Raw genomic sequence first — 27913 nt, forward strand, 5'->3', positions numbered from 1 at the left:
AGCCCCTACTCCCTAGTCCCTAGCCACTACTCCCTAGTCCCTACTCCCTAGTCCCTGCACCATAGCCCCTACTCCCTAGCCTCTACTCCCTACACCCTACTCCCTTCTTCCTGCTCTCTAGCTTCTTCTCCACAGTCCCTCCTCCCTAGCCCTCACTCCCTTCCCCCTACTCCTTAGCCCCTACTCTCTTGACCCTACCCCCTGCCCCTACTCCCTACTCTTTAGCCCCTACTCCCAAGCCTCAACTCCCTAGCCCCTACTCCGTAGTCGCTACTCCTTAGCCCCTTCTTTCTTACTCCCTACTCCATAGCCCCTACTACCTAGCCCCCTTAACTACCTAGTCCCTACTCCCTATCCCCTACTCCCTAGCCAATACTATCTAGCCCCTCCTCCCTAGCTTCTGCTCCCTACTCCCTAGCCCCAACTCACTTGCCCCTACTCCCTAGTCTCTACTCCCTAACCCCTACTCCCTAGCCCCTACCCCTTAGCACCAACTCCCTAGACCCTACTCCCTATCCCCTACTCTCTAGCCCCTACCCCCTACTCCATAGCCCATACTCTCTAGCCCAAACTCCCTAGCCTCTACCCCCTACTTCCTAGTCCCTACTCCCTAGTCCATACACCATAGCCCCAACTACCTACTCTCTTGACTCGACTCCCTACTCCCTAGTCCCTCCACCCTACTCTCTAGCCTCTACACCCTAGTCCCTACTCCCTAGTCCCTACTCCTTAGCCCCTAACCCCTAGCCCTTAATCCCTAGTCCCTACAGTTTAGCCCTGTCTCCCTACTCTCTATTCCCTACTCCCTACACTGTTGCCCCTACTCTCTAGTCTCTACTCCTTAGTCCCTACTCCCTAGTCCCTCTTCCCCTACTCCCTAGCCCCTAATCCCTAGTCCCTGCACCATAGCCCCTACTCCCTAGTCCCTAGCCCCTACTCCCTAGTCCCTGCACCATAGCCCCTACTCCCTAGCCCCTACACCCTAGCCCCTACTCTCTAGCCTCTACTCCTTAGTCCCTACTCCTAGTCCCTCTTCCCCTACTCCCTAGCCTCTACTCCCTAGCCCCTACTCCCTAGTCCCTAGCCACTACTCCCTAGTCCCTACTCCCTAGTCCCTGCACCATAGCCCCTACTCCCTAGCCTCTACTCCCTACACCCTACTCCCTTCTTCCTGCTCTCTAGCTTATTCTCCATAGTCCCTCCTCCCTAGCCCTCACTCCCTTCCCCCTACTCCTTAGCCCCTACTCTCTTGACCCTACCCCCTGCCCCTACTCCCTACTCTTTAGCCCCTACTCCCAAGCCTCAACTCCCTAGCCCCTACTCCGTAGTCGCTACTCCTTAGCCCCTTCTTTCTTACTCCCTACTCCATAACCCCTACTACCTAGCCCCCTTAACTACCTAGTCCCTGCTCCCTATCCCCTACTCCCTAGCCAATACTATCTAGCCCCTCCTCCCTAGCTTCTGCTCCCTACTCCCTAGCCCCAACTCACTTGCCCCTACTCCCTAGTCTCTACTCCCTAACCCCTACTCCCTAGCCCCTACCCCTTAGCACCAACTCCCTAGACCCTACTCCCTATCCCCTACTCTTTAGCCCCTACTCCCAAGCCTCAACTCCCTAACCCCTACTCCCTAGCCCCAACTCCCTAGACCCTACTCCTAGTCCATACTCCATAGCCCCAACTCCCTAGACCCTACTCCCTAGCCAATACTCCCTAGCACCTACACCCTAGCCCCCTTAGCCACTCCTCCCTAGAGCCTACTCCCTAGCCCCTACTCCCTACCCCCTACTTTCTAGTCCCTACTCGCTAGTCCCTACTCCATAGCCCCAACTCCCTACTCTCTTGTCTCGACTCCCTACTCCCTAGTCCCTCCACCCTACTCTCAAGCCCCTACTCCCTAGCCCCTACTTCCTAGTCCCTACTCTCTAGCCCCTACCCCCTACTCCATAGCCCATACTCTCTAGCCCAAACTCCCTAGCCTCTACCCCCTACTTCCTAGTCCCTACTCGCTAGTCCCTACACCATAGCCCCAACTCCCTACTCTCTTGTCTCGACTCCCTACTCCCTAGTCCCTCCACCCTACTCTCTAGCCTCTACACCCTAGTCCCTACTCCCTAGTCCCTACTCCTTAGCCCCTAACCCCTAGCCCTTAATCCCTAGTCCCTACAGTTTAGCCCTGTCTCCCTACTATCTAGCCCCTACTCCCTACACTGTTGCCCCTACTCTCTAGTCTCTACTCCTTAGTCCCTACTCCCTAGTCCCTCTTCCCCTACTCCCTAGCCCCTACTCCCTAGTCCCTGCACCATAGCCCCTACTCCCTAGCCCCTACTCCCTAGCCCCTACACCCTAGCCCCTACTCTCTAGCCTCTACTCCTTAGTCCCTACTCCCTAGTCCCTCTTCCCCTACTCCCTAGCCCCTAATCCCTAGTCCCTGCACCATAGCCAATACTCCCTAGGCCCTACTCCCTAGCCCCTACTCTCTAGCCTCTACTCCTTAGTCCCTACTCCTAGTCCCTCTTCCCCTACTCCCTAGCCCCTACTCCCTAGCCACTACTCCCAAGCCCCTACTCCCTAGCCCTGAACCCTAGCCCCAGCACCATAGCCTCTACTCCCTAGCCCCTACTCCCTAGTCCCTACTCTCTAGCCCCTACTCCTTAGTCCCTACTCCCTAGTCCCTCTTCCCCTACTCCCTAGCCCCTAATCCCTAGTCCCTGCACCATAGCCAATACTCCCTAGCCCCTACTCCCTAGCCCCTACTCTCTAGCCTCTACTCATTAGTCCCTACTCCTAGTCCCTCTTCCCCTACTCCCTAGCCCCTACTCCCTAGCCACTACTCCCAAGCCCCTACTCCCTAGCCCTGCACCCTAGCCCCTGCACCATAGCCTCTACTCCCTACACCCTACTCCCTTCTTCCTGCTCTCTAGCTTCTTCTCCATAGTCCCTCCTCCCTAGCCCTCACTCCCTTCCCCCTACTCCTTAGCCCCTACTCTCTTGACCCTACCCCGTGCCCCTACTCCCTACTCTTTAGCCCCTACTCCCAAGCCTCAACTCCCTAGCCCCTACTTCGTAGTCGCTACTCCTTAGCCCCTTCTTTCTTACTCCCTACTCCCTAGCCCCTACTCTCTTGACCTGCACCATAGCCCCTCCTCCCTACTCCCTAGTCCCTACTCATTAGCCCCTACGCCCTAGCCTCTACTCCCTAGTCCCTACTCTCTAAGCCCTACTCCCTAGCCCCTACCCCCTAGCACCAACTCCCTAGACCCTACTCTTTAGCCCCTACTCCCAAGCCTCAACTCCCTAGCCCCTACTCCCTACTCCCTAGTCCGTACCCCTTAGCCCCTGTTCCCTAGCCCCTAGTCCATAGTCCCTAGCCCCTACTCCCTAGTCCCTAGTCCCTAATCCCTTCCCCTTAGCCCCTCATCCCTAGCCACTCCTCCCTAGCCCCTAATCCCTAGCCTCTACTCCCTAGCCCCTACTCCCTAGAGCCCTACTCCCTAGCCCCTACTCCCTAGTCCGTACTCCTTAGCCCATGCTACCTAGCCCCTAATCCCTAGCCCCTACTCCCTACTCCCTAGTCCCTACTCCCTATCCCCTACTCCCTATTCCCTACTCCCTAGCCCCAATTCCTTAGCCCCTACTCCATAGCCCCTACTCCCTAGTCCCTATTCTCTAGGCCCTACTCCATAGCCCCTACTCCCTAGTCCCTATTCTCTAGGCCCTACTACCTAGCCCCTACACCTTAGTCCCTACTCCCTATCCCCTACTACCTAGTCCCTACTCCCTATTCCGTACTCCCTAGCCCCTATTCCCTAGTCCCTACCCCTTAGCCCTTCCTCCCTAGCCACTTCTCCCTAGCCCCTATTCACTAGCAACTACTCTCTAGCCTCTACTCCCTAGCCCTTACTCCATCGTCCCTACTCCCTAACCCCTACTCCCTAAAACTGACTATCTTCTCCCTAGTCCCTACTCCCTAGTCCCTACACCCTAGCCCCTCCTCCCTTGCCCCTACTCCCTATTCCTTACTCCCTAGCCCCTATTCCCTACCCCTACTCCCTAGCCCCTACTCCATAGCCTCACTGTCCCCTTCTCCCTACTCCCTAGTCCTTACCCCTTCACCCCTCCTCCCTAGAAACTACTCCCTAGCCCCTACTCCCTAGCCCCTTCCCCTTAGCCCCTCCTCCCTAGCAACTACTCCCTAGTCCCTACTCCCTAGCCAATATTCCCTAGCCCCTACTCCCTAGCACCTACACCCTAGCCCCCTTAGCCCCTACTCCCTAGCACCTACACCCTAGCCCCTACTACCTAGTCCCTACTCCATAGCCCCAACTCCCTACTCTCTTGTCTCGACTCCCTACTCCCTAGTCCCTCCACCCTACTCTCTAGCCTCTACACCCTAGTCCCTACTCCCTAGTCCCTACTCCTTAGCCCCTAACCCCTAGCCCTTAATCCCTAGTCCCTACAGTTTAGCCCTGACTCCCTACTCTCTATTCCCTACTCCCTACACTGTTGCCCCTACTCTCTAGCCCCTACTCCTTAGTCCCTACTCCCTAGTCCCTCTTCCCCTACTCCCTAGCCCCTAATCCCTAGTCCCTGCACCATAGCCAATACTCCCTAGCCCCAACTCCCTAGCCCCTACCCTCTAGCCTCTACTCCTTAGTCCCTACTCCTAGTCCCTCTTCCCCTACTCCCTAGCCCCTACTCCATAGTCCCTACTCCCTAGCCACTACTCCCAAGCCCCTACTCCCTAGCCCTGCACCCTAGCCCCTGCACCATAGCCTCTACTCCCTACACCCTACTCCCTTCTCTCTAGCTTCTTCTCCATAGTCCCTCCTCCCTAGCCCTCACTCCCTTCCCCCTACTCCTTAGCCCCTACTCTCTTGACCCTACCCCCTGCCCCTACTCCCTACTCCCTAGTCCCTACTCATTAGCCCCTACGCCCTAGCCTCTACTCCCTAGTCCCTACTCCCTAAACCCTACTCCCTAGCCCCTACTCCCTAGCCCCTACCCCCTAGCACCAACTCCCTATCCCCTACTCTTTAGCCCCTACTCCCAAGCCTCAACTCCCTAGCCCCTACTCCGTAGTCCCTACTCCTTAGCCCATTCTTTCTTACTCCCTACTCCCTACTCCATAGCCCCTACTCCCTAGCCCCCTTAACCCCCTAGTCCCTACACCCTATCCCCTACCCCCTAGCCCCTACTATCTAGCCCCTCCTCCCTAGCCTCTGCTCCCTACTCCCTAGCCCCAACTCCCTTGCCCCTACTCCCTAGTCTCTACTCACGAGCCCCTACTCCCTACTCCCTAGCCCCTAATCTCTAGCCCCTATTCCCTAATCCCCACTCCCTAGCCCCTCACCCCTAGCCCCTACTCCCTAGTCCTTACCCCTTAGCCCCTCCTCCCTACTCCCTACTCCTACTCCTACTCCAACTCATTAGCCCCTACGCCCTAGCCTCTACTCCCTAGTCCCTACGCCCTAGCCTCTACTCCATAGTCTCTACTCCCTAACCCCTACTCCCTAGCCCCTACCCCTTAGCACCAACTCCCTAGACCCTACTCCATAGTCCATACTCCATAGCCCCAACTCCCTAGCCCCTACTCCTAAGCACCTAGTCTCTAGCCAATACTCCCTAGCCACTAGCCCCTACTCCCTATCCCCTACTCTTTAGCCCCTACTCCTAGTCCCTACTCCTTAGCCCCTTCTTTCTTACTCCCTACTCCCTACTCCCTAGCCCCTTACTCCCTAGTCCCTACTCCCTACTCCCTAGCCCCTACTATCTAGCCCCTCCTCTCAAGCCTCTGCTCCCTACTCCCTAGCCCCTTACTCCCTAGCCCCAACTCCCTAGCCCCTATTCCCTACCCCTACTCCCTAGACCCTACTCCCTAGTCCCTACACCCTAGCCCCTCCTCCCTTGCCACTACTCCCTATTCCTTACTCCCTAGCCCCTATTCCCTACCCCTACTCCCTAGCCCCTACTCCATAGCCTCACTGTCCCCTACTCCCTACTCCCTACTCCCTAGTCCTTACCCCTTCACCCCTCCTCCCTAGAAACTACTCCCTAGCCCCTACTCCCTAGCCAATACTCCTTAGCCCCTACTCCCTTGCACCTACACCCTAGCTCCTACTCCCTAGCTCCTACTCCCTAGCCCCTACCCTTTAGCCCCTCCTCCCTTGCCCCTACTCCCTAGCCCCTACTCCCTAGCCCTTACCCTTTTGCCCCCATTCCCTAGCCCCTACTCCCTAGCCCCTACTCCCTAGTCCCTATTCCCTAGTCCCTGCTCTCTAGCGCCTACTCCCTAGCCTCAACTCCCTAGCCCCTACTCTCTTTCCCAGACTCCCTAGCCTCAACTCCCTAGCCCATATTCCCTAGTCCCTAGCCCCTACTCCCTAGCCCCTACTCCCTAGTCCCTACTCCCTTCCCTCAACTCCCTAGTACCTACTCCCTAGCGTCTACTCCCTAGTCCCTACTCCCTTTCACCTACTCTCTAGCCCCTACACTCTAGCCTCTACTCCCTAGTTCTTACCCTTTAGCCCCTCCTCCCTAGCCCCTACTCCCTAGTCCATACTCCCTAGCCCCTACTCCCTAGTCCATACTCCCTAGCCCCTACTCCCTAAACCTGACTCCCAACTCCCTACTCCCTACTCCCTAGCCCTTACTCCCTAGCCCCTACTCCTAAGCACCTAGTCTCTAGCCAATACTCCCTAGCCACTAGCCCCTAGCCCCAACTCCCTAGACCCTACTCCATAGTCCATAGCCCCAACTCCCTAGCCCCTACCCCCTACTCCTAAGCACCTAGTCTCTAGCCAATACTCCCTAGCCACTAGCCCCTACTCCCTACTCTTTAGCCCCTACTCCCAAGCCTCAACTCCCTAGCCCCTACTCCCTAGTCCCTACTCCTTAGCCCCTTCTTTCTTACTCCCTACTCTGTACTCCATAGCCCCTACTCCCTAGCCCCTTACTCCCTAGTCCCTACTCCCTACTCCCTAGCCCCTACTATCTAGCCCCTCCTCTCAAGCCTCTGCTCCCTACTCCCTAGCCCCTTACTCCCTAGCCCCAACTCCCTAGCCCCTATTCCCTACCCCTACTCCCTAGACCCTACTCCCTAGTCCCTACACCCTAGCCCCTCCTCCCTTGCCCCTACTCCCTATTCCTTACTCCCTAGCCCCTATTCCCTACCCCTACTCCCTAGCCCCTACTCCATAGCCTCACTGTCCCCTACTCCCTACTCCCTACTCCCTAGCCCTCACCCCTTCACCCCTCCTCCCTAGAAACTACTCCCTAGCCCCTACTCCCTAGCCAATACTCCTTAGCCCCTACTCCCTTGCACCTACACCCTAGCTCCTACTCCCTAGCTCCTACTCCCTAGCCCCTACCCTTTAGCCCCTCCTCCCTTGCCCCTACTCCCTAGCCCCTACTCCCTAGCCCTTACCCTTTTGCCCCCATTCCCTAGCCCCTACTCCCTAGCCCCTACTCCCTAGCCCCTACTCCCTAGTCCCTATTCCCTAGTCCCTGCTCTCTAGCGCCTACTCCCTAGCCTCAACTCCCTAGCCACTACTCTCTTTCCCAGACTCCCTAGCCTCAACTCCCTAGCCCATATTCCCTAGTCCCTACTCCCTAGCCCCTACTCCCTAGTCCCTACTCCCTTCCCTCAACTCCCTAGTACCTACTCCCTAGCGTCTACTCCCTAGTCCCTACTCCCTTTCCCCTACTCTCTAGCCCCTACACTCTAGCCTCTACTCACTAGTTCTTACCCTTTAGCCCCTCCTCCCTAGCCCCTACTCACTAGTCCATACTCCCTAGCCCCTACTCCCTAGTCCATACTCCCTAGCCCCTACTCCCTAAACCTGACTCCCAACTCCCTACTCCCTACTCCCTAGCCCTTACTCCCTAGCCCCTACTCCTACGCACCTAGTCTGTAGCCAATTCTCCCTAGCCACTAGCCCCTAGCCCCAACTCCCTAGACCCTACTCCATAGTCCATAGCCCCAACTCCCTAGCCCCTACCCCCTACTCCTAAGCACCTAGTCTCTAGCCAATACTCCCTAGCCACTAGCCCCTACTCCCTACTCTTTAGCCCCTACTCCCAAGCCTCAACTCCCAAGCCCCTACTCCCTAGTCCCTACTCCCTATCCCCTACTCCCTAGCCCCAACTCCCTAGCCCCAACTCCCTAGCCCCTACTCCCTAGTCCCTACTCCCTAGCCCCTACTCCCTAGCCCCTACTCCCTAGCCCCTAATCTCTAGCCCCTATTCCCTAATCCCCACTCCCTAGCCCCTCATCCCTAGCCTCTACACCCTAGTCCTTACCCCTTAGCCACTCCTCCCTATCCCTTACTCCATCGTCCCTACTCCCTAGTCCCTACACCCTAGCCCCTCCTCCCTTGCCCCTACTCCCTATTCCTTACTCCCTAGCCCCTATTCCCTACCCCTACTCCCTAGCCCCTACTCCATAGCCTCACTGTCCCCTATTCCCTACCCCTACTCCCTAGCCCCTACTCCATAGCCTCACTGTCCCCTATTCCCTACCCCTACTCCCTAGTCCTTACTCCATCGTCCCTACTCCCTAGTCCCTGCTCCCTAGTCCATACCCCTTAGTCCCTACTCCCTAGTCCCTACTCCCTAGTCCCTGCTCCCTAGTCCATACCCCTTAGTCCCTACTCCCTAGTCCCTACTCCCTAGTCCCTACTCCCTAGTCCCTACTCCCTAGTCCCTATTCCCTACTCCCTAGTCCCTATTCCCTAGTCCCTGCTCCCTAGTCCCTATTCCCTAGTCCCTACTCCCTAGTCCCTATTCCCTAGTCCCTATTCCCTAGTCCCTACTCCCTAGTCCCTAGTCCCTATTCCCTAGTCCCTACTCCCTAGTCCCTATTCCCTAGTCCCTATTCCCTAGTCCCTACTCCCTAGTCCCTACTCCCTAGCCCCTACTCCCTAGTCCATACCCCTTAGTCCCTACTCCCTAGTCCCTATTCCCTACTCCCTAGTCCCTATTCCCTAGTCCCTATTCCCTAGTCCCTAGTCCCTAGTCCCTACTCCCTAGCCCCTACTCCCTAGCCCCTACTATCTAGCCCCTACTCCCTAGCCCCTACTCCCTATCCCCTACTCCCTATCCCCTACTCCCTAGCCCCTACTCCCTAGCCCCTACTCCCTAGCCCCTACTCTCTAGCCCCTACTCTCTAGCCCCTACTCCCTAGCCCCTACTCCCTAGCCCCTACTCCCTAGTCCCTACTCCCTATAGTAGTAACTGATAATAGGGTTTAGGGGTCAATGCTCTCAGATCTACAGTAGTAGAGGTTAGAGGTCAATCCTCTCAGATCTACAGTAGAAGGGGTTAGGGGTCAATCCTCTCAGATCTACAGTAGAAGGGTTTAGGGGTCAATCCTCTCAGATCTACAGTAGAAGGGGTTAAGCTTCAATGGTGTCAGAACAACACAGTTGAGCTCATGGGAATGGTTGGCTTTAATGTACATGACCCTAATCCAGGGTCAGGGGTGGGTGGGGTGGAAGGGGTGGTAATGAAGAAAATATACAGTGGTAGAGGAAGTATAGCCAAGATATGATGTTAATCTACTCTCTCTTCCTCTCTTTCATCACGTCTTCAGAAGGGCCTTGTGTGTTTGGTCAGAACAGGAAGGAGGTGGAGTAGGGTCTGTAAGTCTATAACTGGAGATCACAGAGTCTCACTCAGCATCAAGACAGGATGGAACTCACACCAGTCTGCTGGCTACTCTGTTAGTAGTCTACTCTTTCCACCTCTAGGGGGGGGTCAGGGTCTCAGTGTGTCAGAACAGGAAGGAGGTGGAGTAGGGTCTGTAAGTCTATAACTGGAGATCACAGAGTCTCACTCAGCATCAAGACAGGATGGAACTCACACCAGTCTGCTGGCTACTCTGTTAGTAGTCTACTCTTTCCACCTCTAGGGGGGGGTCAGGGTCTCAGTGTGTCAGAACAGGAAGGAGGTGGAGGAGGGTCTGTAAGTCTATAACTGGAGATCACAGAGTCTCACTCAGCATTAAGACAGGATGGAACTCACACCAGTCTGCTGGCAAATCTGTAAGTACTCTTTCTCTCTGTGTGTTTGTGTCGTGGGAGGTGAGATGGAACACATCTGTCTTATACTCTGTGATTATCTGTATAGTTTATAATCTGTATGGTTTAATATCTGTATGGTTTAATATCTATATGGTTTAATATCTGTATGTTTAATATCTATATAGTTTAATATCTGAATAGTGTAATATCTATATGGTTTAATATCTATATTGTTTAATATCTATATGGTTTAATATCTGTATGGTTTAATATCTGTATGGTTTAATATCGCTAAATGATGAAAATGTAAATGTATAGTTTAATATCTGTAAAGTTTAGTATCTGTATAGTTTAATATCTATATAGTTTAATATCTATATGGTTTAATATCTGTATGGTTTAATATCTATATGGTTTAATATCTATAAGGTTTAATATCTGTATGGTTTAATATCTGTATGGTTTAATATATGTATGGTTTAATATCGCTAAATGACAAAAATGTAAATGTATAGTTTAATATCTGTAAAGTTTAGTATCTGTATAGTTTAATATCTATATAGTTTAATATCTATATAGTTTAATATTTTTATATTTGTATGGTTTAATATCTATATGGTTTCATATCTGTATGGTTTAATATCTATATGGTTTAATATCTGTATGGTTTAATATCTATGTGGTTTAATATCTATATTGTTTAATATCTATATAGTTTAATATCTATATAGTTTAATATCTATATGGTTTAATATCTATATGGATTAATATATGTATGGTTTAATATTTATATGGTTTATTATATGTATGGTTTAATATCTATATGGTTTAATATATGTATGGTTTAATATCTATATGCTTTAATATATGTAGGGTTTAATATCGCTAAATGACGAAAATGTAAATGTAAATGTATAGTTTAATATCTGTAAAGTTTAGTATCTGTATAGTTTAATATCTATATAGTTTAATATCTGTATGGTTTAATATCTGTATGGTTTCATATCTGTATGGTTTAATATCAATATTGTTTAATATATGTATGGTTTAATATCTGTATGGTTTCATATCTGTATGGTTTAATATCTATATGGTTTAATATCTGTATGGTTTAATATCTATATGGTTTAATATCTGTATGGTTTAATATCTATATGGTTTCATATCTGTATGGTTTAATATCTATATGGTTTAATATCTATATACAGTAGTTTAGTATCTATATAGTTTCATATCTATATAGTTTCATATCTATATGGTTTAATATCTATATGCAGTAGTTTAATATCTATATAGTTTACTATCTATATAGTTTAATATCTATATGGTTTAATATCTATATGGTTTAATATCTGTATGGTTTAATATCTATATGCAGTAGTTTAATATCTATAAGGTTTAATAATTGTATGGTTTGATATCTGTATGGTATAATATCAGAATGGTTTAATATCTACAGTTGAAGTCGGAAGTTTACATACACTTAGGTTGGAGTCATTAAAACTTGTTTTTCAACCACTCCAAAAATGTCTTGTTAACGAACTATAGTTTTGGCAAGTCGGTTAGAACATGTGTGTAGACCTCCACAAGTCTGGTTCATTCTTGGGAGCAATTTCCAAACGCCTGAAGGTACCACGTTCATCTGAACAAACAATAGTACGCAAGTATAAACACCATGGGACCACGTAGCCGTCATACCGCTCAGGAAGGAGACGCGTTCTGTCTCCTAGAGATGAATGTAGTTTGGTGCGAGAAGTGCAAATCAATCCCAGAACAACAGCAAAGGACCTTGTGAAGATGCTGGAGGAAACAGATACAAATGTATCTATATCCACAGTAATACGAGTCCTATATCGACATAACCTGAAAGGCCACTCAGCAAGGAAGAAGCCACTGCTCCAAAACCGCCATAAAAAAGCCAGACTACGGTTTGCAACTGCACATGGGGACAAAGATCGTACTTTTTGGAGAAATGTCCTCTGGTCTGATGAAACAAAAATAGAACTGTTTGGCCATAATGACCATTGTTATGTTTGGAGGATAAAGGGGTTGCTTGCAAGCCAAAGAACACCATCCCAACCGTGAAGCACGGGGGTGGCAGCATCATGCTGTGGGGGTGCTTTGCTGCAGGAGGGACTGGTGCACTTCACAAAATAGATGGCATCATGAGGAAGGAAAATAATGTGGATATATTGAAGCAACAGCTCAAGACATCAGTCAGGAAGTTAAAGCTTGGTCGCAAATGGGTCTTCCAAATGGACAATGACCACAAGTATACTTCCAAAGTTGTGGCAAAATGGCTTAAGGACAACAAAGTCAAGGTATTGGAGTGGCCATCACAAAGCCCTGACCTCAATCCTATAGAAAACTTTGTGGGCAGAACTGAAAAAGCGTGTCTGAGCAAGGAGGCCTACAAACCTGACTCAGTAACACAAGCTCTGTCAGGAGGAATAGGCCAAAATTCATCCAACTTATTGTGGGAAGCTTGTGGAAGGCTACCCAAAACGTTTGACCCAAGTTAAACAATTTAAAGGCAATGCTACCAAATACAAATTGAGTGTATGTACACTTCTGACCCACTGGGAATGTGATCAAAGAAATACAAGCAAATAGTCCGGGTAGCCATGATTAGCTGTTCAGGAGTCTTATGGCTTGGGGGTAGAAGCTGTTGAGAAGCCTTTTGGACCTAGACTTGGCACTCCGGTACCACTTGCCGTGCGGTAGCAGAGAGAACAGTCTATGACTAGGGTGGCTGGAGTCTATGACAATTTTTAGGGCCTTCCTCTGACACCGCCTGGTATAGAGGTCCTGGATGGCAGGAAGCTTGGGCCCAGTGATATACTGGGCCGTACGCACTACGCTCTGTAGTGCCTTGCGGTCGGAGGCCGAGCAGTTGCCATACCAGGTGGTGATGCAACCAGTCAGGATGCTCTCGATGGTGCAGCTGTAGAACTTTTTGAGGATCTGAGGATCCATGCCAAATCTTTTCAGTCTCCTGAGGGGGAATAGGTTTTGTCGTGCTCTCTTCATGACTGACTTGGTGCGTTTGGACCATGATTGTTTGTTGGTGATGTGGACACCAAGGAACTTGAAGCTCTCAACCTGTTCCACTACAGCCCCGTCAATGAGAATGGAGGCATGCTCAGTCCTCTTTTTTTTCTGTAGTCCACAATCATCTCCTTTGTATTGATCACGTTGAGGGAGAGGTTGTTATCCTGGCACCACACGGCCAGGTCTCTGACCTCCTCCCTATAGGCTGTCTCATCGTTGTCGGTGATCAGGCCTACCACTGTTGTGTCATCGGCAAACTTAATGATGGTGTTGGAGTTGTGCCTGGCCATGCAGTCATGGGTGAACAGGGAGTACAGGAGGGGACTAAGCACGCACCCCTGAGGGGCCCCCGTGTTGAGGATCAGCGTGGCAGATGTGTTGTTACCTACCCTTACCACCTGGGGGCGGCCCGTCAGGAAGTCCAGGATGCAGTTGCAGAGGGAGGTGTTTTGTCCCAGGGTCCTTAGCTTAGTGATGAGCTTTGAGGGCACTATGGTGTTGAACGCTGAGCTGTAGTCAATGAATAGCATTCATACGTAGGTGTTCCTCTTGTCCAGGTGGGAAAGGGCATTGTGTAGTGCAATAGAGATTGCATCATCTGTGGATCTGTTGGGGCGGTATGCAAATTAGGGTGGGTCTAGGGTTTCTGGGATAATGGTGTTGATGTGAGCCATGACCAGCCTTTCAAAGCACTTCATGGCTACCGACGTTAGTGCTACGGGTCGGTAGTCATTTAGGCAGGTTCTTAGTGTCCTTGGGACATGTTGAAAATGTCAGTGAAGACACTTGCCAGTTGGTCAGCGCATGCTCGGAGTACACGTCCTGGTAATCCGTCTGGCCCTGCAGCCTTGTTAAGTATAGACCTAGTTAAGTTCCAAATTGTTTTCATAGTCAACTTGCACTGACACACACACCCAGCAGGGGTCTTTTCACAGTACCCAGGTCCAGAACAAATTCAAGGAAATGCATGAAAGTATTATACAGAGCCATGAGTCCTTTCCATCTCATATAGCGCGAGTGAACAGCAAATCTGGTTTCAAAAAACAAATAAAGCAACACCTCACAGCGCAACGCTTCTCCCCCAACGCCTCTCCCCAAACTGCCTCGTCTGGAGATTCATGAAATGGGTTTCCATGACTCGTTAAGCTATTTGATTTTCAATTTTAGGAAACCTGTCTGTATAATTTTTTTATAAATAACATGTATTTGAAAAAGTATTGAATTTCGCCTTTACCTTTTCATATCTATATATATCTCCATACTTCCATTCATTTGTATGGGTTACCTTCAGACGAAGGTTTCTGTTACGAACCCCGTGGCGTTAAACGTCTAGGGTGGATGGAGAAGAGACCCGTAACATAAATCATGCAAATTAGAATCGTGACATGGAACAGGGAGAACAAAACTACACGACAACCATAAACTACCGTCAAACATAAAATGTTTATTTGTGAACACACGGTAAAGGTTTGGGAAAAAGGGCTGAGCAGGACCCAAGAAATGAAACAATAGTGTAAAACACCCCCTAAACTGATCTTGCCTGCCTCAAGAACCGCTAAACTACTGCTAATCATACAAAAATACAGTGGGTGGTCCGCTCAGGTCTAACTAGTGTTTATAGACAGTTTTCTTTCTACGGGTAATGTATGCCCAAGGGCAGCTTGCTTAACTTCCCCTTTTCCCAGAAACACACAAAGTTACCAAACCACAGTATCCATAGTTACCAAACAGAGTAACCAGCAACTTAGTGAGTAAACAAAACACAGGACACCACAGTATCCATACTCACATGCAGAAATAGTCTCTAACAACAAACACAACTGACCGGCTTTTATACAATGGGATGTGTGATTGAAAAACCAGCAACAGGTGGTGCAATGCAGAGGAATGTTCACTGATTGGTCCACCTTAGCAATCAGCAGACACCTCAACGACCACCAATCAGGAACATACAGGACACCTGTTATTAGGGCAGAAGGAGAGGAAACACAAAAAGACACAGGATACCTGTATCCGTAACAATTTCATATCTATATATATCTCCATACTTCCATTCATTTGTATGGGTTACCTTCAGACGAGTCCCGTGAGAGTCTCCCCTTTCCATAGCGGGGTCATATTAGTTTGTAGCCCAAACGGTTTGGACGGTACAGGTTTGCACATCAGCGTTACTGACTTCAGATGAGTCCCTTGACCCTTGTGGGGGTCGTAGAGCAAAACGTACTTTCCACCGCAGATGCGGAAGGCCGACATAGGCGGATGTGGTGGATTGAGACGCAGCCCATGCAAAAAAAAAAGAACGGATTTTGATGGGGATTTCTGTATTATGTTAATTATTGACACATTAATTACTGTTAAGGAAATAAATATCTGTGGTTCTGCTCAGTGTTTACATCATGTACCATAGTGATAGTTCTCTCTGTGTGTTTCAGTGCTGTTGAGGACACTGGTATACTCTGGCCTCGGACAAGGTGGAGGTGAGTACCTTTCTCTATATTCATCACCTGCTCTATAATAGTAACATTTCTCTATATTCATCACCTGTTCTATAATAATAACATTTCTCTATATTCATCACCTGTTCTATAATAATAACATTTCTCTATATTCATCGCTCTATAATAGTAACATTTCTCTATATTCATCACCTGTTCTATAATAGTAACATTTCTCTATATTCATCACCTGCTCTATAATAGTAACATTTCTCTTTATTCATCACCTGTTCTATAATAGTAACATTTCTCTATATTCATCACCTGCTCTATAATAGTAACATTTCTCTTTATTCATCACCTGTTCTATAATAGTAACATTTCTCTATATTCATCACCTGCTCTATAATAGTAACATTTCTCTATATTCATCACCTGTTCTATAATAGTAACATTTCTCTATATTCATCACCTGCTCTATAATAGTAACATTTCTCTATATTCATCACCTGTTCTATAATAATAACATTTCTCTATATTCATTGCTCTATAATAGTAACATTTCTCTATATTCATCACCTGTTCTATAATAGTAACATTTATCTTTATTCATCACCTGCTCTATAATAGTAACATTTCTCTATATTCATCACCTGCTCTATAATAGTAACATTTCTCTATATTCATCACCTGTTCTATAATAGTAACATTTCTCTATATTCATCACCTGCTCTATAATAGTAACATTTCTCTATATTCATCACCTGTTCTATAATAGTAACATTTCTCTATATTCATCACCTGCTCTATAATAGTAACATTTCTCTATATTCATCACCTGCTCTATAATAGTAACATTTCTCTATATTCATCACCTGCTCTATAATAGTAACATTTCTCTATATTCATCACCTGCTCTATAATAGTAACATTTCTCTATATTCATCACCTGTTCTATAATAGTAACATTTCTCTATATTCATCACCTGCTCTATAATAGTAACATTTCTCTATATTCATCACCTGCTCAATGACAGTAGCAAAGTTTGGAGATATCCACTTGTCTATTGTCCATTGCTCATGTTTCTTGGCCCAAGCAAGTTTCTTCTTCTTATTGGTGTCCTTTAGTAGTGGTTACTTTGCAGCAATTCGACCATGAAGGCCTGATTCACGCAGTCTCCTCTGAACAGTTGATGTTGAGATGTGTCTGTTACTTGAACTCTGTGAAGCATTTATAGCTAGTTGTTTCTCTCTAGACACCATGTAACAGACACAAGCTAGTTGTTTCTCTCCAGACACCATGTAACAGACACAAGCTAGTTGTTTCTCTGTAGACACCATGTAACAGACACAAGCTAGTTGTTTCTCTCTAGACACCATGTAACAGACACAAGCTAGTTGTTTCTCTCCAGACACCATGTAACAGACACAAGCTAGTTGTTTCTCTATTGACACCATGTAACAGACACAAGCTAGTTGTTTCTCTAGACACCATGTAACAGACACAAGCTAGTTGTTTCTCTAGACACCATGTAACAGACACAAGCTAGTTGTTTCTCTGTAGACACCATGTAACAGACACAAGCTAGTTGTTTCTCTCTAGACACCATGTAACAGACACAAGCTAGTTGTTTCTCTCCAGACACCATGTAACAGACACAAGCTAGTTGTTTCTCTCCAGACACCATGTAACAGACACAAGCTAGTTGTTTCTCTCCAGACACCATGTAACAGACACAAGCTAGTTGTTTCTCTAGACATCATGTAACAGACACAAGCTAGTTGTTTCTCTCTAGACACCATGTAACAGACACAAGCTAGTTGTTTCTCTCTAGACACCATGTAACAGACACAAGCTAGTTGTTTCTCTCCAGACACCATTTAACAGACACAAGCTAGTTGTTTCTCTCTAGACACCATGTAACAGACACAAGATAGTTGTTTCTCTAGACACCATGTAACAGACACAAGCTAGTTGTTTCTCTAGACACCATGTAACAGACACAAGCTAGTTGTTTCTCTCTAGACACCATGTAACAGACACAAGCTAGTTGTTTCTCTCCAGACATGTAACAGACAAAAGTCTCTGACCTCCTCCCTATAGGCTGTCTCATCATTGTCGGTGATCAGGCCTACCACTGTTGTGTCGTCAGCAAACTTAATTATGGTGTTGGAGTCATGCTTGGCCAAGCAGTCATGGGTGAACAGGGAGTACAGGAGGGGACTAAGCACGTACAGTGGGGAGAACAAGTATTTGATACACTGCCGATTTTGCAGGTTTTCCTACTTACAAAGCATGTAGAGGTCTGTCATTTGTATCATAGGTACACTTCAACTGTGAGAGACGGAATCTAAAACAAAAATCCAGAAAATCATATTGTATCATTTTTAAGTAATTAATTTTCATTTTATTGCATGACATAAGTATTTGATCACCTACCAACCAGTAAGAATTCCGGCTCTCACAGACCTGTTCGTTTTTCTTTAAGAAGCCCTCCTGTTCTCCACTCATTACCTGTATTAACTGCACCTGTTTGAACTCGTTACCTGTATAAAAGACACCTGTCCACACACTCAATCAAACAGACTCCAACCTCTCCACAATGGCCAAGACCAGAGAGCTGTGTAAGGACATCAGGGATAAAATTGTAGACCTGCACAAGGCTGGGATGGGCTACAGGACAATAGGCAAGCAGCTTGGTGAGAAGGCAACAACTGTTGGCGCAATTATTAGAAAACGGAAGAAGTTCAAGATGATGGTCAATCACCCTCGGTCTGGGGCTCCATGCAAGATCTCACCTCGTGGGGCATCAATGATCATGAGGAAGGTGAGGGATCAGCCCAGAACTACACGGCAGGACCTGGTCAATGACCTGAAGAGAGCTGGGACCACAGTCTCAAAGAAAACCATTAGTAACACACTACGCCGTCATGGATTAAAATCCTGCAGCGCACGCAAGGTCCCCCCTGCTCAAGCCAGCGCATGTCCAGGTCCGTCTGAAGTTTGCCAATGACCATCTGGATGATCCAGAGGAGGAATGGGAGAAGGTCATGTGGTCTAATTAGACAAAAATAGAGCTTTTTGGTCTAAACTCCACTCGCCGTGTTTGGAGGAAGAAGAAGGATGAGTACAACCCCAAGAACACCATCCCAACCGTGAAGCATGGAGGTGGAAACATCATTCTCTGGGGATGCTTTTCTGCAAAGGGGACAGGACGACTGCACCGTATTGAGGGGGAGGATGGATGGGGCCATGTATCGCAAGATCTTGGCCAACAACCTCCTTCCCTCAGTAAGAGCATTGAAGATGGGTCGTGGCTGGGTCTTCCAGCATGACAACGACCCGAAACACACAGCCAGGGCAACTAAGGAGTGGCTCCGTAAGAAGCATCTCAAGGTCCTGGAGTGGCCTAGCCAGTCTCCAGACCTGAACCCAATAGAAAATCTTTGGAGGGAGCTGAAAGTCCGTATTGCCCAGCGACAGCCCAGAAACCTGAAGGATCTGGAGAAGGTCTGTATGGAGGAGTGGGCCAAAATCCCTGCTGCAGTGTGTGCAAACCTGGTCAAGACCTACAGGAAACGTATGATCTCTGTAATTGCAAACAAAGGTTTCTGTACCAAATATTAAGTTCTGCTTTTCTGATGTATCAAATACTTATGTCATGCAATAAAATGCAAATTAATTACTTAAAAATCATACATTGTGATTTTCTGGATTTTTTTAGATTCCGTCTCTCACAGTTGAAGTGTATGTATGATAAAAATTACAGACCTCTACATGCTTTGTAAGTAGGAAAACCTGCAAAATCGGCAGTGTATCAAATACTTGTTCTCCCCACTGTACCCTTGAGGAGCCCCCATGTTGAGGATCAGCGTGGCAGTTGTGTTGTTGCCTACCCTTACCACCTGGGGGTGGCCTGTCAGGAAGTCCAGGATCCAGCTGCAGAGGGATGTGTTTAGTCCCAGGGTCCTTAGCTTAGTGATGAGCTTTGTGGGCACTATGGTGTTGAACGCTGAGCTGTAGTCAATTAACAGCATTCTCACATAGGTGTTCCTTTTGTCCAGGCGGGAAATGGCAGTGTGGAGTGCATTTGAAATTGCGTAATCTTTGGATCTGTTGGGGCGGTATGCGAATTGGAGTGGGTCTAGGTTTTCCGGGATGATGGTGTTGATGTGAGCCATGACCAGCCTTTCAAAGCACTTCATGGCTACCGACGTTAGTGCTATGGGGCGGGAGTCATTTAGGCAGGTTACCTTAGTGTTCTTGGCCACAGGGACTATACTGGTCTGCTTGAAACATGTAGGTATTACACTTGGTCAGGGAGAGGTTGAAAATGTTCTTGAATACACTTACCAGTTGGTCCACTCACGCTCTGAGTACACATCCTGGTAATCTGTCTGGCCCTGTGGCCTTGTGAATGTTGAATTTCCCTGTATTTAGCGCCATCCATCATTCCTTCAATTCTGACCAGTTTCCCAGTCCCTGCCGATGAAAAACTGACCAGAGTACCTTCTTCCAAACGTATTTGCTTAGTCTCTAACCCTTCCAGGTAATTTTGTCCAAAATCTTGTTAGTTGGTTTCAAGTTTTGATTTGGAGTGAAGGTTATGTTGTGGAGGGTAGTATCTTGTACAGTTGAATATAATATACATAATATACATATATATGAATACATGTATAGTTGTGTATTTCCTTGTATTTTGTTTTTCCAACAAAAAAATAATAAATAAATGCTGAAAGATTAAGGAGCTCATCTTCTCATCACCTTCTCGCTCTGTTAATAACGCTCTCTTTATCTCTCTCTCTCCATTCTCTCTCTCTCTCTTTCTCTCTCTCTTACTCTCTGATCTCTCTCTTCCAGCCTCTCTGAGTGTCAATCCTGACAGATCTCAGTTCTTTGAATATGAGTCTGTCTCTCTGAGCTGTGAGGTTCAGGGGAACTCTGCTGGATGGAGAGTGGTGAGGAACCCAGAGAGAGGAATCCTTTCAGAGTGTAATACTGACTGGGGAAAACAACAAGGGTCTTCATGCTCCGTGTCACTAATACCACCAGACAGTGGAGTGTACTGGTGTGAGTCTGGGTCTGGAGAACAAAGCAATGCTGTCAACATCACAGTACATGGTATGTCCACAAACACCATCTACTAACATTATAGTGTTTAGTGGTTCATCTGGTTTCAGATAGCTGATGTTATGTTTATAAATGATGTTTATATATTATATACAGCTGGTGCTGTGATCCTGGAGAGACCTGTTTATATATGATGTTTATATATTATATACAGCTGGTGCTGTGATCCTGGAGAGACCTGTTTATATATGATGTTTATATATTATATACAGCTGGTGCTGTGATCCTGGAGAGACCTGTTTATATATGATGTTTATATATTATATATAGCTGGTGCTGTGATCCTGGAGAGACCTGTTTATATATGATGTTTATATATTATATACAGCTGGTGCTGTGATCCTGGAGAGACCTGTTTATATATGATGTTTATATATTATATACAGCTGGTGCTGTGATCCTGGAGAGACCTGTTTATATATGATGTTTTTATATTATATACAGCTGGTGCTGTGATCCTGGAGAGACCTGTTTATATATGATGTTTATATATTATATACAGCTGGTGCTGTGATCCTGGAGAGACCTGTTTATATATGATGTTTATATATATATTATATACAGCTGGTGCTGTGATCCTGGAGAGACCTGTTTATATATGATGTTTATATATATATTATATACAGCTGGTGCTGTGATCCTGGAGAGACCTGTTTATATATGATGTTTATATATTATATACAGCTGGTGCTGTGATCCTGGAGAGACCTGTTTATATATGATGTTTATATATATATTATATACAGCTGGTGCTGTGATCCTGGAGAGACCTGTTTATATATGATGTTTATATATTATATACAGCTTGTGCTGTGATCCTGGAGAGACCTGTTTATATATGATGTTTATATATTATATACAGCTGGTGCTGGGATCCTGGAGAGACCTGTTTATATATGATATTTATATATTATATACAGCTGGTGCTGTGATCCTGGAGAGACCTGTTTATATATGATGTTTATATATTATATACAGCTGGTGCTGTGATCCTGGAGAGACCTGTTTATATATGATGTTTATATATTATATACAGCTGGTGCTGTGATCCTGGAGAGACCTGTTTATATATGATGTTTATATATTATATACAGCTGGTGCTGTGATCCTGGAGAGACCTGTTTATATATGATGTTTATATATTATATACAGATGGTGCTGTGATCCTGGAGAGACCTGTTTATATATGATGTTTATATATTATATACAGCTGGTGCTGTGATCCTGGAGAGACCTGTTTATATATGATGTTTATATATTATATACAGCTGGTGCTGTGATCCTGGAGAGACCTGTTTATATATGATGTTTATATATTATATACAGCTGGTGCTGTGATCCTGGAGAGACCTGTTTATATATGATGTTTATATATTATATACAGCTGGTGCTGTGATCCTGGAGAGACCTGTTTATATATGATGTTTATATATTATATACAGCTGGTGCTGTGATCCTGGAGAGACCTGTTTATATATGATGTTTATATATTATATACAGCTGGTGCTGTGATCCTGGTGAGACCTGTTTATATATGATGTTTATATATTATATACAGCTGGTGCTGTGATCCTGGAGAGACCTGTTTATATATGATGTTTATATATTATATACAGCTGGTGCTGTGATCCTGGAGAGACCTGTTTATATATGATGTTTATATATTATATAATATGCCATTTAGCAGACGCTTTTATCCAAAGCGACTTACAGTCATGCGTGCATACATTTTTGTGTATGGGTGGTCCCGGGGATCGAACCCACTACCTTGGCGTTACAAGCGCCGTGCTCTACCAGCTGAGCTACAGAGGACCATATTATATATAGCTGGTGCTGTGATCCTGGAGAGACCTGTTTATATATGATGTTTATATATTATATACAGCTGGTGCTGTGATCCTGGAGAGACCTGTTTATATATGATGTTTATATATTATTTACAGCTGGTGCTGTGATCCTGGAGAGACCTGTTTATATATTATATACAGCTGGTGCTGTGATCCTGGAGAGACCTGTTTATATATGATGTTTATATATTATATACAGCTGGTGCTGTGATCCTGGAGAGACCTGTTTATATATGATGTTTATATATTATATACAGATGGTGCTGTGATCCTGGAGATCCCTGCCCTTCCTGTGACTGAGGGAGATTCAGTGACTCTGCGCTGCAGATATCAGGGAACTCCCTCTAACCTCACAGCTGATTTCTACAAAGATGGATCCCTCATCAGGACTGAGACTACAGGAGAGATGACCATCTATGTAGTATCCAAGTCAGATGAAGGACTCTACAAGTGTACCAACTCTGAAGGAGAATCACCAGAGAGCTGGATGACTGTGATGACAGAGACAGGTGAGACATTATGTTCATAATAACCTGTGTTCTTATAATCTCTGCCAACTGCTTGGTCATTAGAAGTAATAAATATGTCTAAGATGATATTAATCAGATTACAGTTTGAAAATAACTATTTACTGTGTTGTTTCCTCTTGTGTTTGTGAAGATAGGGGCTCTGCCTCCTCCCCCTCTCTCCTCCTCCCTCTGTCTGTGTCTGGGTTAGTGGCTCTCTCCATCTCTCTGATCATTCTACTGGTCCTGTTCTGCAAGAGGAACAAAGATGTAGCAGCTGAACCCAGAGATATTACATATGCTGACGTTAGATTCACACAGGACCCAGAACCCAGGAGAAGGAGAGGTACACTCTCACACACACACACACACACACACACACACACACACACACACACACACACACACACACACACACACACACACACACAGTACAATGTGTTTCTGTTTTTAACCCATTGTCTCGTCTCCTCCAGAGAAGTCTCCAGGAGATGATCCAGTCTACTCTGCAGTGAAGACCTCCAACACCACAGGTACTATAATACTGTATAACACTATAAGATACAGCTCATGTATTATGAGGATTCAACACCACAGGTCCTATAATACTGGTCCAGTCTGTGTTAATATGACTGTCCTCTCTCAGGTGGATCCAGTCCAGTCTGTGTTAATATCCTCTCTCTCCTGTGTTTAGTTCCAGGTGGATCCAGTCCAGTCTGTGTTAATATCCTCTCTCTCTCCTGTGTTTAGTTCCAGGTGGATCTGGTCCAGTCTGTGTTAATATCCTCTATCTCCTGTGTTTAGTTCCAGGTGGATCCAGTCCAGTCTGTGTTAATATCCTCTCTCTCTCCTGTGTTTAGTTCCAGGTGGATCCAGTCCAGTCTGTGTTAATATCCTCTCTCTCTCCTGTGTTTAGTTCCAGGTGGATCCAGTCCAGTCTGTGTTAATATCCTCTCTCTCTCCTGTGTTTAGTTCCAGGTGGATCTGGTCCAGTCTGTGTTAATATCCTCTATCTCCTGTGTTTAGTTCCAGGTGGATCCAGTCCAGTCTGTGTTAATATCCTCTCTCTCCTGTGTTTAGTTCCAGGTGGATCCAGTCCAGTCTGTGTTAATATCCTCTCTCTCTCCTGTGTTTAGTTCCAGGTGGATCCAGTCCAGTCTGTGTTAATATCCTCTCTCTCTCCTGTGTTTAGTTCCAGGTGGATCCAGTCCAGTCTGTGTTAATATCCTCTCTCTCTCCTGTGTTTAGTTCCAGGTGGATCCAGTCCAGTCTGTGTTAATATCCTCTCTCTCTCCTGTGTTTAGTTCCAGGTGGATCCAGTCCAGTCTGTGTTAATATTCTCTCTCTCTCCTGTGTTTAGTTCCAGGTGGATCCAGTCCAGTCTGTGTTAATATCCTCTCACTCTCCTGTGTTTAGTTCCAGGTGGATCCAGTCCAGTCTGTGTTAATATCCTCTCTCTCTCCTGTGTTTAGTTCCAGGTGGATCCAGTCCAGTCTGTGTTAATATCCTCTCTCTCTCCTGTGTTTAGTTCCAGGTGGATCCAGTCCAGTCTGTGTTAATATCCTCTCTCTCTCCTGTGTTTAGTTCCAGGTGGATCCAGTCCAGTCTGTATTAATATCCTCTCTCTCTCCTGTGTTTAGTTCCAGGTGGATCTGGTCCAGTCTGTGTTAATATCCTCTCTCTCTCCTGTGTTTAGTTCCAGGTGGATCCAGTTCAGTCTGTGTTAATATCCTCTCTCTCTCCTGTGTTTAGTTCCAGGTGGATCCAGTCCAGTCTGTATTAATATCCTCTCTCTCTCCTGTGTTTAGTTCCAGGTGGATCTGGTCCAGTCTGTGTTAATATCCTCTCTCTCTCCTGTGTTTAGTTCCAGGTGGATCCAGTCCAGTCTGTGTTAATATCCTCTCTCTCCTGTGTTTAGTTCCAGGTGGATCCAGTCCAGTCTGTGTTAATATCCTCTCTCTCTCTCTCCTGTGTTTAGTTCCAGGTGGATCTGGTCCAGTCTGTGTTAATATCCTCTTTCTCTCCTGTGTTTAGTTCCAGGTGGATCCAGTCCAGTCTGTGTTAATATCCTCTCTCTCTCCTGTGTTTAGTTCCAGGTGGATCCAGTCCAGTCTGTGTTAATATCCTCTCTCTCCTGTGTTTAGTTCCAGGTGGATCTGGTCCAGTCTGTGTTAATATCCTCTCTCTCTCTCCTGTGTTTAGTTCCAGGTGGATCCGGTCCAGTCTGTGTTAATATCCTCTCTCTCTCCTGTGTTTAGTTCCAGGAGGATTCAGTCCAGTCTGTATTAATATCCTCTCTCTCTCCTGTGTTTAGTTCCAGGTGGATCTGGTCCAGTCTGTGTTAATATCCTCTCTCTCTCCTGTGTTTAGTTCCAGGTGGATCCAGTCCAGTCTGTGTTAATATCCTCTCTCTCCTGTGTTTAGTTCCAGGTGGATCCAGTCCAGTCTGTGTTAATATCCTCTCTCTCTCTCTCCTGTGTTTAGTTCCAGGTGGATCTGGTCCAGTCTGTGTTAATATCCTCTTTCTCTCCTGTGTTTAGTTCCAGGTGGATCCAGTCCAGTCTGTGTTAATATCCTCTCTCTCTCCTGTGTTTAGTTCCAGGTGGATCCAGTCCAGTCTGTGTTAATATCCTCTCTCTCCTGTGTTTAGTTCCAGGTGGATCTGGTCCAGTCTGTGTTAATATCCTCTCTCTCTCTCCTGTGTTTAGTTCCAGGTGGATCCGGTCCAGTCTGTGTTAATATCCTCTCTCTCTCCTGTGTTTAGTTCCAGGTGGATCCAGTCCAGTCTGTGTTAATATCCTCTCTCTCTCTCCTGTGTTTAGTTCCAGGTGGATCCAGTCCAGTCTGTGTTAATATCCTCTCTCTCTCCTGTGTTTAGTTCCAGGTGGATCCAGTCCAGTCTGTGTTAATATCCTCTCTCTCTCCTGTGTTTAGTTCCAGGTGGATCCAGTCCCGTCTGTGTTAATATCCTCTCTCTCCTGTGTTTAGTTCCAGGTGGATCCAGTCCAGTCTGTGTGCAAATTAATTACTTAAAAATCATAAAATGTGATTTTCTGGATTTTAGTTTTTGGATTCCGTCTCTCACAGTTGAAGTGTACCTATGATAAAAATTACAGACCTCTACATGCTTTGTAAGTAGGAAAACTTGCAAAATCGGCAGTGTATCAAATACTTGTTCTCCCCACTGTACATACACATCCTTTTTTAAATATATTTCCCTTTATTACTTTCCAACCCCACCACCCCTTCCCTAATTGGAGTAAACTAGTGAACAACAATGCTTAGGCCTCTACTTCCAGCTTATACATACTATATACATTTTATGGACACAGTCAATTTGACAATAATTCTATTTTGTTTGTTTTTACTCCTGAACTTCCTCTACTCTCAACCTCTCTGATCATTTTCATGATGTCCATCCGGTTTGCTTCTATATGTCATATCTTTCTAACTGTGCTCTTTCCCAAAAGCTCTCAACCTATAACCTATATACTTATTATGGACACAGCGTGCTTTACATTATTAGTTATCTTGTTGTTTTAGTTGTTGTTAGTTGTTATTAGTCCCATCCTTCAACTCCATTCAACACCTCCCATCTATCTCTTAACACCATCCATATTGGATTTCTATTTGCCATACATTTTTCAACTGTACTGGGATGTTTTACAAAAGTTCTGAACCTTTCTATTCTCATTGTTTCTACAGATTGTAAATTGAAAATAAACATTTTTGCTAAAAGTATTATTATATTATTGATCGATTGACTATGACTTTTCAGATCACCCAGTAATGCTATCTGCAAGGTTAGCTACACGTAAATATTGCAATCCTTTAGCCATTCCTAGACCTGTGTCCAAAAACAAGCTACAAATGGACAGCACCAAAACAAATGATCTAATGATTCTGTCTCTTCACAGCAAAATCTGCAGAGCTGGGAAGATTGTATCCCCAATATAAATAACATTCTATTGGTAGCAAGAATTGTATATAATAATTTAAATTGAACAATTCTAAGTTTTTAATCCGTTGTCGTTTTTCGTATCAGTTCATAAACACTATGCCATTGGATCGGTACGTCAAAGATCTCTTCCCAACTATTTTGCCATCTATATGGGACGGCTGTCAATCCTTTGGTCCTTAAATGAAACTGGTATACTTTTTTATTCATCACAGTTTTCTTTAACCAATAATGTTCTTTAATGCAGACAGACAAGTTCCTTACTTTCTCCCCCTTCCACTTTCCTCTTCCAATTTTTGCAGTAATGCTGCAATTATTTGGTTGTAATTTTGGGTAGAACAGACATTTCCATATGTTTTTGTTAGCTGCATGTGTGACATAACTCCACCAGTCCTACCCCTATGGTATCATTTACGAAGATTATACCTTTTTAAAACATTTTGTCAAAAAAAAAGGTTTTTTATCAATTAGTATATTTGAGTTTAACCACAATATTTGTTGCATTATTTGTTATGTCGTTTCTGGAGGATTAAATTGAAATTGCAACCAACTTTCTATGGCTTGTTTTAGAAATAGTGATATTTGGGAGATTATTTCCTTTTCAAATAACTGAAAGTGAGAGATTGTCTCACCCATTTTTCAAGAATGGCCTTTTTCCCTTTATTCAGATGACAATCTTACTAATTTGCTAGAGAACCAATTACATTTACATTTACATTTTAGTCATTTAGCAGATGCTCTTATCCAGAGCGACTTACAGTTAGTGAGTGCATACATTATTATTATTATTAATTTTTTTCATACTGGAATCGAACATACATTATTATTTTAAAAAAAAAATCATACTGGCCCCCCCGTGGGAATCGAACCCACAACCCTGGCGTTGCAAACGCCATGCTCTACCAACTGAGCTACATCCCTGCCGGCCATTCCCTCCCCTACCCTGGACGACGCTGGGCCAATT

The 27913-nt window shown here is 45.9% G+C and overlaps 1 protein-coding gene across 1 annotated transcript; it reads left to right on the forward strand.

The window, feature by feature from the left end:
• Positions 1 to 9995: 9995 nt before the first annotated feature.
• Positions 9996 to 23524, forward strand: LOC123485174 (Fc receptor-like protein 5; the record flags this gene model as incomplete). Its single annotated transcript, XM_045216075.1, has 5 exons — positions 9996 to 10042; positions 15505 to 15549; positions 20369 to 20629; positions 22743 to 22994; positions 23468 to 23524. Coding segments are annotated over exons 1-5 (646 nt in total), but the record flags the coding sequence as incomplete, so codon positions are not given.
• Between the last annotated feature and the right edge of the window lie 4389 nt (positions 23525 to 27913).

Source organism: Coregonus clupeaformis, unplaced genomic scaffold, assembly GCF_020615455.1.
Source record: "Coregonus clupeaformis isolate EN_2021a unplaced genomic scaffold, ASM2061545v1 scaf0597, whole genome shotgun sequence".
NCBI classification, from domain to species: domain Eukaryota; kingdom Metazoa; phylum Chordata; class Actinopteri; order Salmoniformes; family Salmonidae; genus Coregonus; species Coregonus clupeaformis.